The 14764-nt window shown below is 50.3% G+C and overlaps 1 protein-coding gene across 1 annotated transcript; it reads left to right on the forward strand.

Moving 5' to 3' along the window:
* The first annotated feature begins 79 nt into the window (after nucleotides 1–79).
* ANHX (anomalous homeobox) lies at nucleotides 80–11916 on the forward strand. The gene is made up of 9 exons (XM_068157234.1): nucleotides 80–87; nucleotides 767–1040; nucleotides 1623–1747; nucleotides 1956–2079; nucleotides 3283–3469; nucleotides 3906–4038; nucleotides 4302–4603; nucleotides 8722–8809; nucleotides 10618–11916. Exons 2-9 carry the CDS (start codon nucleotides 792–794, stop codon nucleotides 10646–10648), a joined length of 1239 nt encoding a protein of 412 aa, XP_068013335.1. The 5' UTR covers nucleotides 80–87; nucleotides 767–791; the 3' UTR covers nucleotides 10649–11916.
* Nucleotides 11917–14764: the final 2848 nt, after the last annotated feature.

The following is a 14764-nucleotide window of genomic DNA, read 5'->3' on the forward strand; positions in this document are numbered from 1 at the left end:
GGGGTCGGTCGGGGCGGGCTCTGGGATGCGCGCTCCCTGTTCCGGACGGGACGGGGCTGCTGGGGTGTCTGCTGCTCAACCTCGCAGGTATTTAGCAACTTTCCCCGCGTTTGTCCGAGGGGGCTGGAGCTGGACTAGGGCTGGGGTATCCCGAAGGGACCCACGGGGCATCGCGCCGGCCTCTTTTTCTCAGGAAAATGGGCTCAAAGCAGCCCCGACGGCCCTGAGCGCTGGGCTTCGCTGGAGGTAACTGCCTGCCCCCGTGCCGGGCCGGAGCAGAGGCGCTCAGCCCGAGCGGCTCTGGGCTCAGCGCTCCGGCGGTGGAAAGCTGCAAGCCGTGGATGTGAGGGTTAATCTCGTGTTGGATTTGGGGGCACCTGATGCGAGCACAGGCCCCGGAGGCACGTGGAGGGCCAGGGCAGTGCCGCGGCTTTGCGGTGTCCCCAGCCGCGTACAGGGCCCCCCAACAACCCTGCTGTGGCCGTCTACAGCCTCTAAGTTTTGGGGCAAATGTAATGCCTCTTTCCCAGCTCGGTTTTCTCAGATACAAACCTGATGTGGTTTTAGTTGTTCAGGGCTGGTTTGGGTCTATTTTTATTGTAAGTGTTTGAGGTCTTCAGGCTGCTTTTAATAGCAGAGTGAAATTCTTCCTTCCCCCTCCCCCCCCCCCCCCTTTTTTTTTTCTTCTTTTTTTTAAGGCATTCTGTAAAAGCTAAAAATAGGAGATAATAGTTTTTATCTAACCACAACTTTGTGCATTGCACAGAAAAGCTTTCCAACAGGAGGTGAAGATGAAGCGGTTCATGGCCATGTTAAACAGGAATAAAAGCAAGGATCCTCCACCTGCCGAGCTGCTGGATCTAGCAGCACAGCTCTGCCAGGACCACCAGAGCTCCTCTCCTAGTCTGGAGAAGCTGGTCAGGGCCATGATGGGATGCAGACACGAGATGTATTTTCTCACTAACATCCACGTTGTCCGCGCTTTTGTGTCTGTCTACCTTCGCCAGGGGCATCACGATACAGCCTGCAGGCTCCTGGAGGTAGGGATGTGCCCTTGGTTTCTTCAGGGGGACAAAAAGCAGGGTGAAAAAACAGCAATGGGAGCTGTTAGTGCAGAGGTACCTGAAGGGCAGCACTGGAGCCCTTCCAGCTGGCACATGGTAGGGGAAGGTGATGTGTGTGCAGAGGCTAAAGCTCCAGGCAGTTACTGTTTATCAGCCAAAGGGAAAGAAGGGGACTGGATGATGATGGGGTTGGTTGTGGTTTGTGAAAGCAGGAGTTTTGTTCTTGGAGTTTTTCCACCAAATTTGGGCTCAGGATGCAAAAGCTTTGGGGAGGCCAAGTTTAGAGGGCTAGCCAGGATGGGAAGATACGAGGATATCACCTCAAGGTGAAGGATTCTGGCCCCTAGGAATGTAGCCCTTTTCATTAGGAAAAAGAAGGAATTATGTAGGCAGCTCCCCATGTCCATTGGAGAAGGGACAGTGAGCTGTGTGCTGTCAGCTTTATCAAGCCAGTAGGAGTCTCTTGAGTAAGCTTCTAGTTGTTGAGGGTGTTCTCCTGTATAGGAAGCCTGGCTGCCTTACCTGGCAGGGGGTTGCTTACATACTGGTTTGCTTTAGAATTGCAAGGCAGAAGAGAAGGAGGAGCTGGTGCAGCTTTGGCATGAGATTCACTACCAGAAGGCTATGGAGAAGCAGCAGGTGGATTTTCTGACCCCACTGCAGAAGTTCCGTTGCAGGAAGAGGTAACTATGGCATAGGGGAGCTGACTTTTTTTCCTCCGCTGCAGTTAGCTGATGCAGGAGTAGAGAGGCAGAGGCTGGGTTTGCATCTCAAGATAGCCTAGGTTTGAGCTAGGCTTTTCTTGGCAGCTTGACCACTTGTGAGAAAATTCCCATGAAAGCGAGTGACTCTGTTGGGGTCAGTTGTAACCCAGTTCTCTCCCGTGCACAGGAATCCTCCACCGCTGTCCCTGTGTCCAGGAGGCCTGAAGACTCGAAGCTACTCAGATGACGTTCGGCGGCAGCTGCGCAGCTTCGCCACAGGGGTGACAGCAAACCCAGACAGGAAGCAGCGGGTAGGGAGCTGCTGCTGCCAGCCAAGTCTCCCATGTTACAGCAAAGCAGAACTCTGGGATCAGGGCTCTGCAACTGGTTTCATGCTAAATTCTTGTTTTCAGAGGCCCCAGTGTGGGGGGGATTCCCCACAGCTGATCTTTTCCCTAAAGATTTCCCAAAAAACTCAGTCAGTCAGTAATTCCACTTGCTTTGGCCAAAAAGATGAGGGGAAGGAAGTTTCTCAGTGGGCTCTTGACAGTTGAATTCTGTAGTGATTGAGCAGAGGCAGCAAACCAGGCATCACTCAGAAGAGCTGTGTCAGAGTGGTAAGCAGCTCTGACTCCACCGAGTTACAGCCTGTATGAAATGTGCTCACCAGAACAAGTTCGGCACTGAGCTGGAGTTCAGAGTGTGACAGGCAGTGCTGAGGTGCCCGTGTGTCTCCCTCACTTGGAAAGGGACACATCAGTAAGGAAAGCAAGACCTCAGTTTATTCAGGCATGCTTACTGATTGCTGCCCTGCAAGGTGAAGGCTTCAGAGTTTGGAGTCTGCCTCTATGGTGCTCAGATCCTCCAACACCTTTTTTCTCTGAGGTAGGATGGCCTGGTGAACACTTCTGCAATGTGAAAATGGTTTCTTTCTTTCTTACCCTTTTCGTAAACCAGCAGCAACTTCCACATTTTCATTTTCACAAAGGAAATCTGAATTAGCAGCATAGTGAAGTTGCATAATTGAGCCCTAAAAGGTCACAGCTTTGTGATCTCCATTATTTAACAGTTTGAAACAGCAGAATCGTTTCTGTGGTCCTGATCCAGGTGTTTACTGCGCTCATGGTTGGTGACAGCTGTTTAATGTAGGAAATGCTTTTGTGTTTATCCTGTCGGTGTCATGTTAGCAATATGAAGCTGTCATCCTGTGACAAGAGCATGCTTTGCTGAGGCTTTACATTTATAGCACTATAAGATAGCAGGGTATGGTTTCCTTTAGCATGCAACTCGACTAGGGGAGCAGGGTGGGATGTGTAGCTTCCAGCAACTCTTCTGAGTTTACAAATCCATCTTCTCGGGATCCATGCAAACTTACTGGAGACCTAGTGAGCAGGTGTCTCTGGGTTGGAAAGCTCTTCTGCTGGGCTGCTTTTCAAACTAAAAGGGAAAAGCCTGGTTGTTTGGCTGGGATTTATTCGTTCTGTCTTGATCTCTCCCTTTACCTGGGTGTGCAGGAGGAGTTGGCTAAGGACATGAACCTGCAGCCAGCTCAGGTCTATAACTGGTTTGCAAATTATCGACGCCGTCGGAAGGCCGGCCCCGCTCCTGTGGAACAGCTCAGTGGGTCCTGCCCCAGGGGGGCTCTCACTTGCTATCTCAGGGAGGAGCAGGGTGAAGGATCCTACACTCCACAGGCTGCAGGTTTGTCTCTTCCTTTTTGGCTTAGGATGTGGTTCAGAAAGCTGAAAAATGATTTAAAGTTCCCTCGGGAAGGACCTTCTGTCCTGAACAGCATCTCTGTGCTAATGGGTCAAGAGGATACTGGAGGACTCTGCTTCAGTGGAGTGCCTCATTGTTTGGGTAGGGGCTGTCACTCCATAGAAGGTGCAGAACTTGCTAAGGTGAAAAGTCATCTCACTGAGTGAATGTAAACACAGGGGAGGCAGCAGGTTTTAGGCCTTCAGCTTTGAGAGCAGGGCAGTGAACCCAGTATTTCTGTGCCCTTGCATAGAATCTTGACCAAACTTCAGCCATGGGGAATAAGAAGGCCTTGCTGCATTGGGCAAATTAGAGTTGTTTCATTGCTTTTTGGAGAAACTAGCAGTGTTCCTTCATCTGCCTGGCCTGCAACTTTCAGATGGATCTTGTGTAGGCATCGGCTCTGAGCAATTGGAGATAACCCTCAGGCCCTATGACCCAGTGTGGGAGCTGTCAGCTGCAGATCTGGATAAGCCTCCTGAAGGAACATATTTAAAGATGCTAGAATCCAGGTGATGTATGAAAGTCTTTACAGTGACAGTTGAGAGATTAAACAACCTTTAAACTTGTTAATGGGAACTGACTCTCACATCAGTTCCCAGGGGGCATCACTTGAGTCATGACTCAGTAGAGGGGAATGGTCCATGCCTAGCATCAGGCAGAGCAGGTAGCAGTTGATCTCCCAGCTGTGAAGGGCAGGATTCAAAGGTGCAGCTGAGTTCTTCCTCCTCACAGAGCACTGTGTCTGGCTGATGCATTTCCTCTGTCGTTGCAGCTTTATGCAGAGCAGTGAGCTGTGTGAGGGGAGGACAAGCAACACCTTCTGGAGCACTCACAACACTGAACAACCTGTGGGCTTTGGCACTGAGGCTGTGCTGAAACCAGGGACCTGCTTTAATGCTGCTGCTCTGCAGCCCAGAGAAATGGCAAGCAGCAGTGTTGGCAGCCCCCAGCTGGCTGGGTGTACCCTGTACCCTTGTGGGTCCCTGACCTTCTCAGATGAACAGCTGGCCATGTGGCAGGCCCCTTGCAGCACCAGAGGAATCTCCAGCTCCATGTGGACTTCAAGTGTGGAAGGTTAGTAAAACTGTCCCCAGGCCTTTGAAAAAAGTTTCCCAGCTTCTCTTGCCTTTGCTGTAGACACTTGCTCCCTTAGGTGGCTTTCTGATGTCATGACTCATGGGAGCAGGGCCTCTTTTGAGCTCTGCAGCTCTGCTCCTGCAGTAAGCTCAGTGAAGAGACCTGTGGATTGAAGGTGTTGAAGCAGATGTTCTTACCTGTTCTTCTGCTTACACTGTGACTCCTTCCATAGGACAGCAATTCTCCAGCAAGGTGAATTCCTTTTGGCATTTCCACTGGTAGAGTCCTTTCAGGTTGTCTGCTCTCCTTGTCAGTTTGCAAGCTTCTGGGGTTTTGAACAACTCTCATTCGTAAGGGATTGCCTGGGCAGAGTCTGGGAACTTCTCAGTTGTGATGTGGCTTTCACTTTCCTTTTTTTCCTTCTTGCTACTTTTTTCTCTCTCCCTCTGTTTCCTTCCTGTCTAGTCTTGTTCAGGTGGTTCAGTCTCACCATCTCTTGTCTTCTCCCTGTTCTTCAGAGCAGCCTCACTAGGGTACAAAAGCGGTGTCTGCCTGCTTTTGCTGTGGGTCTACAGAACAAAGTGCTGTGGCTGCCATTTACCCATCCTGTGGTGAATGTGGAGCAAGGAGGGGAGGACTAACTGCCTGAGAAGTCTGGGGTGATGTTATCTGTAATTGTCTTTAATGTGAGCATTTATTTTAGCAGGTGTCAGAGCTCCCTTGAGCAAAGTCCCTCAAGGAGGCTGTGTTGAGGCCAGTTCAGGAAGGACCATTCATCAGTCAGATTTAGAGTCTGAAAGCTTCATCCTTAAAGGAGGACAGCTAGGGACCCTGGAATCTGTCCTTCCCCACAGGTAAAGGCAGCAGAAAGCACAGGGCTTCTGAAAGGCAGGAGTAATGGTGGTGCTGGGGGTTTAGCCAGGTTCACATCCCCCTCCTGAAGAGCTGCAGAAAGACTGTAAAGATGCACTGCAGGGGCCTGACCCTCCTGGTGTCCATCACCTTTTGCAGATCTTGGTGTCTGTGTGCTGGAAAGGGGAGATGCTGCCTGAGTGCACCTGTGCTTTGCAGTGGTGGCATGAGGGAGATTCGGGACCAGCCTCACCAGAAAACATAGGAACCCTCTTTTGAAAGCAAGTGTAGCTTCTGAGCCTCTTGTCTGGTTTTCTTTTTGTCAGAAAATCGTGACCTACACTGATCCAGTGAGAGCTGATTCTGGGGGCTGGGTTGGTAGGGCCCATACTTAATCCTGAAATAGTTTTTGTAGATTCATAACCTCATGACAAGATTATTCCATAGTGCAAGCTTTCCAAATTGGAAGACAGAAAGGCACAGCTCTGTCTTTCTGTTTCCCACCTGCAATAAATGTTTCAGACTGCAGGTTTTCTCTTGCGCTTGAGATAAATTCACAGAATGCAAAGCAACAAAAATTCCTGCCATATGTTACACAACTTCCACCACCTTATGTAAAAACAAGCACTGCCAAGCAGGCACTGCCAGCTCCAACTGACTGGTCTGCAAGACCAAGCAGGAAGCAGCAGCCTCATGTCATAACCCTTCTGCTTGACACTGGCCACAGTTTGTGCCAGGGTGACACTGTCAGTGACATGTCAAAGAGGTAGGTAGAAGCTGCTTTATTGATGCTGTATAGAGAGGAGGCAGAGGCACAGAGAGGCTTTGTGGCTTGTCAGGCTACAAGGAAAGGCAGTGATTCATGGAGACAAAGATGGGCTAGGCTTTGCCTCCTAATTCCCTGCTGAAAACTTCTCTGCCTTTTCCCCCTGGTGTCAGACTCCTTACTCAGAGCTGCTGGAGAGAGCCCAGGTCTGGGCACTGCAGATCTGCTTTGGTGGTTGTTTCAGGACTTGCAGTTTTAAATGTGGCTAAAGGCCATGAAAGATCAGTGAGGCTTGCTGGCAATATTTTGGCTGGATTTCAGCTCCAGAGTGAGCTCATGGCTATTTTTAAAATAGGTTCCATCAGCAGAAGAGATCTGTGGTGAATTCTCCTTGTTGGGCATGCTGGTTGTGCCAGGAACCCACACACCCTTTGTTGTGTTCTGGTGAAGATGTAGCTGTTTGAACTCTGTTGCTAACCCATTCAGTGGCCTGGTCCAGCTTCCCCAAACCCCTGAGGTCCCTACAATACCACCAGTGTTATGGAACATGGATTGCTTCAGAAATGAGCAGGGCTTTAGGCAGCAATTTCATCTAGGCCCTTTTGCAATTCCTCTCTCCAGAGCCAGGAGACCTCCCATGAGGAGTCTTGGGTAAGATCACCATTAGGTGAATAGCTGTGAATGAGAGTCCCCTTTGTCATCAGGCAGAGCCCTCCAACAGAGCTACTGAAGTCCCATGTAACCAAAGGCATCTTTGGCAATAATGTTGCAATAAGCATCACTCATCCAGGGACTAATCAAAGAGTCGCCAGTTAAAACTGGGCTGTCCTGGGATGACTGTGGAGTTACCCCTGCTTTACAGCTGGGAGTGAAGTACACAGAAGGAAACTCTTTAGCCAAGGTCACCCACCTGGAGTGGATACAGTGTTAGGCTTTCACTGCCTCCCAGCACCTGTGCCTCCCTGCTTTGTAAGTGCCAGGGCAGAGCTACCAGTCAACCAAAGGACCCTTAGGCTGCTTGTCTTATTTTTGAGGGTGCTCACCTGGCAAGGACTTGGCCTGAAATCTTATTAGAACAATTCCCCTTGGTTTCCTTCATGGGCTTTTTGCAGTCGGTCCCACACACTTGGGCTGCTTCCAAACCTCTCATGATCTACAGGACCGTGAGGTGGGAGTGTGAGGGGGAGCTAGGCTGGAAGCTGACTGTCTCCATCTGCTCCTGCTGCCTGACAGGAGGGTCTGATCCAGCCAGCGAGCTGGCAGTCCCTGTGGGACACAAACAGATTCTCACTCTTACAGAGGGTGGGGTGGTGCCCTCTGCCTCCACCAGCTGGGGCAGGTGGAATTCAGCCCAGCTAATGGTTCATGCAGAGCAGAGCCTCTGCAAACAGCAGCACGCTGCACACTGGGGCAAGGCAGCTGCATCCCTGAGCCAGCCCTGAGCCAGAGCACAGTGGTGCTGAGCTGGGTGCAGCTCTGTCCCTGCCTGCAGTGCCCCTGCCCGTGCTGCTGGCATTCCAGCTCGGAGTGCTGGGAATCCTGCCGTGGGGCTCTCCTCTCTGGGTCACCCAGCACCCTCACCCTGCCACAGCAGGCAGTCACAAAGGGAGGCTGCCTTTTGGCATGTTGCATATTGAACTCAGGGAATTTGTTGCTAAGGGCATTGTGCTTGTCAGTGTGAGCAAGCTGTGGAGAAGGATGAGAGGAATTCTTGGGGGGGCTGGGGCTGAGTTAATTTGTCATTAGTGCATGCAGTTGCCTGAGTGTAGCCTCTAGAAGAGTCCCAGGGCTGACTGATGGAACCTGGGGGGAATACCAAGGAAGGGCAACCTGACACTTGCTGTGCTGCTTCTGCTTTTTCCCTCTGGCACCTTTGTTCTGGGACTGTGTGCCCATTTACACCCCGGGCTGTTCCCTGGGGTGGTATGGGCAGTGTTGTTGGAGCACAGATACTTTGGGGTTAGTGACAAGGGAGAGGATACCACAGTGCTTGAGTACCCAGTGTCTCCGACTTGGCCCAGTGCCTGCAGACTGTGACCTCTCTCCAGAGGCTGGCAGAGCCCCCAAGGGAGTTGAGGGTAGGGAAGCCATGTCCCCAAACTCTCACCCTTGCAAAGCTGCAGCAGAAGGGTAGCCAGTGTTATGGCTATGTCTCAGGCCACCATTGTGTGTTTTGACTCCTAAGATCGGTGCTTTTTCATCGTGTTCCAGGAAAGGGACATTTTGGTGGGCGTGTCTCTGTTTTGGGAGAGTGCTCTGGGGGTAAGGAGAGCTGCAGAAGGAGCTGTCATCACTGGATGCTGCTCCTGGTCAGGCTAGTCCTGCCAGGGCAGAATCTGTGTTTTCAGGCCATAATGATTCAGAGAGATGGGGCAGCTCTGACAGAACTCTGCTGAATGGAGCCTTGCCAGTAACCCTCTTGCCCTGCTGCAGAGTGTTACAGTGAGTAGTCAGTGCAGCAGAAATACAACTGCATGTACTTGATATTTGCTTCCAGTTCCTGTCATGCTGTGCTTGGCAAGTCTCAGTGCCCACCTGTTCCTGCGCCCTGCATGGAAGAAAGCCAAGCCTTGGGACAAGGCCAGGTAAGAGAACACACCCAGTGCTCAGAGCAAGGAGCACAGCTCTGCACACAGTGCCCAGCTGCAGCTCTCATGCAGGACATGGGAAGGCTGCCTGTGTATTTAGCATGAAACATGTTTGATCCAGGCATGCCCTCTGGAACCCAGTTCAGAGCAAGTTGGGCATTCCCTGGGTAGCATCTGGCAGATGACAGGAGAGGTGCTTTAGTTGTTTTTTTCTACTTGGATTGCTTGTCAGACCCTGACTTTGCTAAATGTATCTCTGAGCTGATGGCAAGCCTGTGCAGATCCTAAATTTTGGGTACACTGTGAGCAGTGGAGACCTCACCTAGCACTGTGGGGAGCCAGGTGACAGGAAGGTGGCTGCCGAGGGCCCTCCCCTCTGAGGAGCTCTGCAGAGTTGCACTCTGCACTCTCACACCTCTTCAAATCTGCCATGTAATTTTCATTTCCAAGTGTGTGTGGGTTTTGCCCTGTTCTGAGATGGCTGAGAGCAGTGCCCAGAGCGGTGTTACTGTAGGAGGCTACAGAAGAAGGTAATTCCATGGTCTGGGTGCAGCCCGTGTGCATTCTCAGTCATTTTAAAGCAGCAGAGAGCAGAAGTTAGAAATCTGCTGTTTGGGAGCACAGCTGGGAATTAAGTGTTACTTAGAAATAGGACCCAGGAAAGCGTTATCTAAACTGTCTCTTGGTTGTGGAGCTGGTTTTTGGTCTCACACGTGCTGGTCTACCAAGCAGCATCCATTTCTGTCTCTTGTAGTGTGAGCTGCTGGAAAAAACCTTTTTAAAAGAGGTTTTGAAAAGCAGGAGACCATATCTGCTGGCTTCAGGACAGCAAACAGCTGCAGGCAGTAACAGAACCTCTTCTGAGCCTCTGAAAGCATCAATATAAAGATCTGTATCTTGGAAAGGGGCCTTTTTACCAGCCATAATGTGAGCCAGGCGAGTGGCAAAGCTTCAGGCATTAATAATGAAGGAGCCTTCTCTAGGATTGGCAGAGCACACAGTCTCTTAGCTGCAGTTCTCATCTGCTTGTCTACATTCCTGCACTGATTTTGCAATGGTACAGAGACAGGACCCTAAGAACAGTGTGGGCTCGGGGTCAAGACACTGTGTGATGCCTCAGCTGTCAGAAGGGGACACCTTCAAATTCTATGTCACAGTTACACAGTTCAGGAGGTGAGGAAAGCAACTTTTTTCATATTTTAATGCATTCTAGAGGAAGTTTCTTGTTGAATCAACTTGCCCTGACTGGCTGCAGCAGTGTGTCCATGTTTGGATCCTGTGTCTGAACCACAGGGTGCAGATGTACATTTCCATTTGTCCACACATGACTTTCAACTTGCTTTTTGTAGGTCATGCATCCCATCAGAGCCAAAATCAGAGTAAGACAGAACAAACAAACAAACAGAAGTTAATTGTTGAGATATTCCTTCCCCTCCCTGAACAGAACTCCTTTGTTCAGGTGATCACTCCCTTAGTTATTTCATCCTGGTTTTACCCTCTGTCATTTACATTTTATAGGAGCCAGTGCCTTGGGCAAAGGGAAGGGAATCACTCTTCTCTGAATTACTGAGAGTTGAATTGTGCAGTCATTTTTACACCCACATCCTGTACAGATGGATTGCTGTGTCTGAACTCAGAGGGGAACAAGGACTGTCACTTCGTGCACACAGCCCCCAGCACTGGCATTCCCTCCCACCGCAGCCTTGCTTTACTGCACGTCTGCCACAGGAGCTCTTCCACTGTGAGTTACAGCATCATTAAAGATCCTGTATGGTGAAGCTTTGACTCCTTCCTGTGTCTTTCAGGTCCTGGAGGATCCAGTTGGTGAGCAGTTAACCAACGAGACATTCTGGGCAGCATGGCTGCTCTTTGAATTCTCAGCCAGCAGACGAATGTGACTTGCCTGCAGAGGCACTCAGACTGGTCTGCACTTCCCCATCCTCTCCTGTTCTTACTGAATGAGGGGTTGGACATGGAGATGAAGAGTGGGGTAGAAGGATAAGGGCTTTTCCTAACGGTTACAAAGTTTGGTTTAGTTACAGTTGTGCATTATGGACTGCAGGTTTGTACTGGAGCAGTCTGAAGCTGCACTGTAAATCAGAAGAAAAAATATCAAGTCCCTAGTTCTGTGGCAGTTCTTACCCAGAGCTCAGATCTGAGTCCTCCCTTACATCATGAAGCTCCTGTACTTATGAGTAGAATTCAGTTACAGTACTCAGCACTGGATATTGAGTAACTTTTTCTTAGGCCTGACAAATGGGGTCTCAGCTAAGTGCTGGTAAAATACTGCTCACTGTCATCTCTGTATTGCTGAAGTTCTGCTGAGCACAGCTTCCAGAGTGTTCTAAACTCTTTAGTGCCACAGATGACACAAACTGGAGCAGGGTAGTTTCCAGTGATAAAGTCAATGTTCTTGCAGGGTTGAGGGAGGGCATACCAATGTTGTCAGTTTTTAATGCTACCTGTGTCTCACATTGCCCAGGAAAGAAGGATGAGTGAAGGAGGTAGGAGCTGCTGAATCCTCTTGATGTGTTTTCAGTCCTTAGGTCTGGATGCACGAAAACTGCCGAGGCAATTGTGTCCTCCTTGAGGTGGTCTGTAGCAGGCTGGTACCAGGCAGTAGTAGCAGGCAAGCACCTCTTCCTGCAAAGCAGCATGATTGTGCAGACACTGTTTCCTGCACACTGCAGTAAGCATGGTGCTGGTGCTGCGTTTGGCTGGAGGCTGTGCGCCCTGCAGGGCTACGCTGTGTGGTGGCAGCTCTCCGGGGGAGCATGCACAGCCCTGTTCCTTTTGCCCAGTACTTTTCCTTACTTAACCCAGCCTCAAGGCTGCCTGTTGCACTCCTCCATCTCATGCTGTTCACATATCAGGAGCCCAGTTTCCTTTCTTTCTCAAGGAGACTGAAGAGCAGAACTGTGTATGAGAGCATTAGCGTGCAAAGTAGAGCAGAGCCTTGAAGAAGTCCACAGGGCAGTGTTTTGGGTGTTTTCTCTTAAGTGTTACTGGCTATTTTTTAAATCTGAGGCCTGAGCTATACAAAAGAGAGGCCTCTACTACCTTTTGTACTAAAAGTTAGCAAATAAAGGTTATGGATGACTCTTTCTCTAGGTACCGGTGTGAAGTGGTAATGCAGACATGGGCGTTAATTATGCACTACAGCCCTGGCAGCAGCTGCCCAGGGAACACCTGTGCGGCTGTGCCCCCGGAGCTCTGCATGTCTCGCAGCCGGGAGGCCGTGTTCTCGTCAGAGGTTTGGGGGGGGGTGGGGGTGTGTGTTACGCTCCTACTTCCCTCTCCCCCAGCAGCGCGGCCATGCGCGCACCCGAGAAGAAGTCCCGGGTGCGCCCGGGTGCCCAAGGCCGCCCTCCCGCTTCCCGCCCATTGGTCCGGCACCCGCCGCGCGGGTAGCAACAGCGCCAAAGATATCCTGCGGCCCTCTGATTGGCTGCCGCCCGCCGCCGAGCCATAGCAACAAGCGGAGCGGGCGCGCGGCGCCCCTTGGCGTCCCGCGCGGCGCCGGTGCCGAGGGTCGGGGGCGGCCGGGCACCGGCACGGGAACGGCGGGGACAGCCCGAGCCGAGAGGTGCTGCTAGCCCTGCCGCGCCGCCCCAGCCCGTTTGCTAGGCATGTGCGCTGCGGCGGGCGAGACCTGCGGCTTCTCTGCGGCCTGTGATTAAAAGAAAACCAGACACTGGTGCGCCAGGAAAAGTGCAACGGCTTCCATGCGGGAAAGCAGCAAAACCCACCCTGCAGCTTGATAGGTTACTGTGTGAGATGCCAGCTAAGGTACTTCGATTCTCAGCCCTAATGATCCCTCACATCACCGCTAGCGCTACGATTTAGCTGCTCAGGGGTATGTACCACCTGCGGAGGAAAGCCAGAGAGTTTCCCTTTCCCTGCTGTTGGATGCATTGGAGGGAAGAGGAATGATGCCTCTCTTCCCCTGAGACTTGTTTCAGTTCCTTTCACATATTTAGCACTGTTTCCTGCCAGGGAAGATGATCTAGATGAGATTAGCAGTACATGTATGGAAGCTGTGGGGACGTGTCATTCAAAAGCGAGCAGGCTGTTGGCTAAGCAGACAGCCGGTGCTGGGCACTGCAGGTGTGTTGGTCTGGGGGGAACCGACCTTTGCTTCACAATTGGCCTCAGCGGCATCGGTGTCCCGAGGCCTTTTAAGTGGTTCAAATAGTTCAAGAGCACAGTTGTTTTGATTTTTATTAAAAAGGAGAGGTTGAGTTTACCAGAATGTCTAAGGAGGGCTAGGACAACAAACCTCTTTTTTAATCAAGCCTAGAATATGAAAAAGGCTTTGCAGTTAAGGCAGAATTAAAGCTTTCTCTCTTATACTCCACTTGATGAATTTCAGTTCCAAATTTGGCACAGTTTTTCTCTGGAGGACAATGGAATTTTCTAGGTCATTTCCCAGATGAAATATCTTCTGGAAACTTTTACTAGATGATTTGAAGCTTGATATATGAAGTCCAGCAAATTAGAAGTATTTCTTTTTAGGAGATGTCAAGTGGCTGAAGTACAATATGTTCTGGCCCACTAGCATCACCTGGATATGGAATCTGCACAAAACACTTTCAGGGAGCTAATTGCATTTGGACAAGAATTTGTGAGCTGTGCCTGCAGGTGATCTCACAGGACTCAACTGTGCTGTTACATGTAGCCTGCTGCTTCCACATCAGAGAGCTAGAGCAGATGGGCTGTACAGCCATGTAGTAGACTAAGAGATCAAGTGAATCTCTGCTGAATGCCAGTGGTGCTTAGCATTTGGCCTTCTCTGCCTGTGCTGCTGGGTGGAGTTTGGACAGCATAGTGGAGTTCTTTGTATTGTATTCATATTAGGCTAGCATTTGAGTTGAGTTTGTGTCTTAATTTGTTCTCATTTCTTAGATGTGATTTGTATCCTCATCATGTTCTGGTTTCCCTGTCCTACCATATGTAGCAAGCTCTGGATGTGTTTATGTTGTTCTTCTTTGGAGCTGTAATTAGAAGCACTCTGAGCACGTGGCTGACCTGCCCTGAGCTGAATGTGATGTACCTGCTGTTGTCATTCCTCCTCCTCAGCATGGCATGGCCTGTCAAAGGAAGGAGCTTGCCCTAGATAGAAGAACAAAAGCCATTTTTAACCTGAACATTCATACAAGAGCCCAAAGCCTGGTACTTTAATGTGTGAATTGATCACAGAAAGGGGATGGAAATCTAGGAGCACATTCGTAAGTTGTTCCTTGGCTGTCCCTGAAGTGAGAAGGACACTTTTCCACTAGGCAGGCATCTGCTTTTTCCAGCACTCCTCTTGGCAGTTCAATGGATAGGCCTAAGACCAGCAGGGTCAGAGACTGAGCTGTTGCTTATCACTAGTTGTAAGTGTGGCACAGAAATGTGCATGGCAACTGCTGGTGAAAAACTTTTTTGAGCTAATCTGCTCCAGTGCTGGCGAGGATTCATGATATGAGAAGCAGCTTTCCTTGTCCTCAGTCCCGTTGACAGTGCACTTACTATGGCTGTTACTGAAGGGCACCTCTGAGGCCCACTCAGGATGAATGCCTGGAGACACAGCCTCAAGGTTGGTATTTTCAGGCAGTCTCTGTTCTGGGTGCCTGGCTCAACTTGCTTGGGGCCTCATGTTCAGAGGAAATGAGCTTTTACACAGCAACTCAGGTAGGGCACCCAGAGGAAGAGGCCACTTCTGACAAGGTTGGCAAAGGTATTTTGTTTTATCTCTGCGCTTCATTAATTTTATCCCCAATTCTTTCATGATATGTTCTACAGTGGAAGGGCATTGCTTCAGATCAGTCGTTTTCAATGGGATTTAATCCAGTTGTAAGTCAAACTAATCCACTCTGGTAAAATGTGAAGAGCAGTAAAAAATCATTTGTTAAGAAAGACCTGGACTTATTTTTCAAATGTGGCTGCTGATGCTGAGTCCTTCATTGTGCA

This window comes from Melanerpes formicivorus, unplaced genomic scaffold (assembly GCF_026170545.1).
Source record: "Melanerpes formicivorus ecotype bairdi unplaced genomic scaffold, bMelFor1.0.p_v2 SCAF_36, whole genome shotgun sequence".
Taxonomy (NCBI): Eukaryota; Metazoa; Chordata; class Aves; order Piciformes; family Picidae; genus Melanerpes; species Melanerpes formicivorus.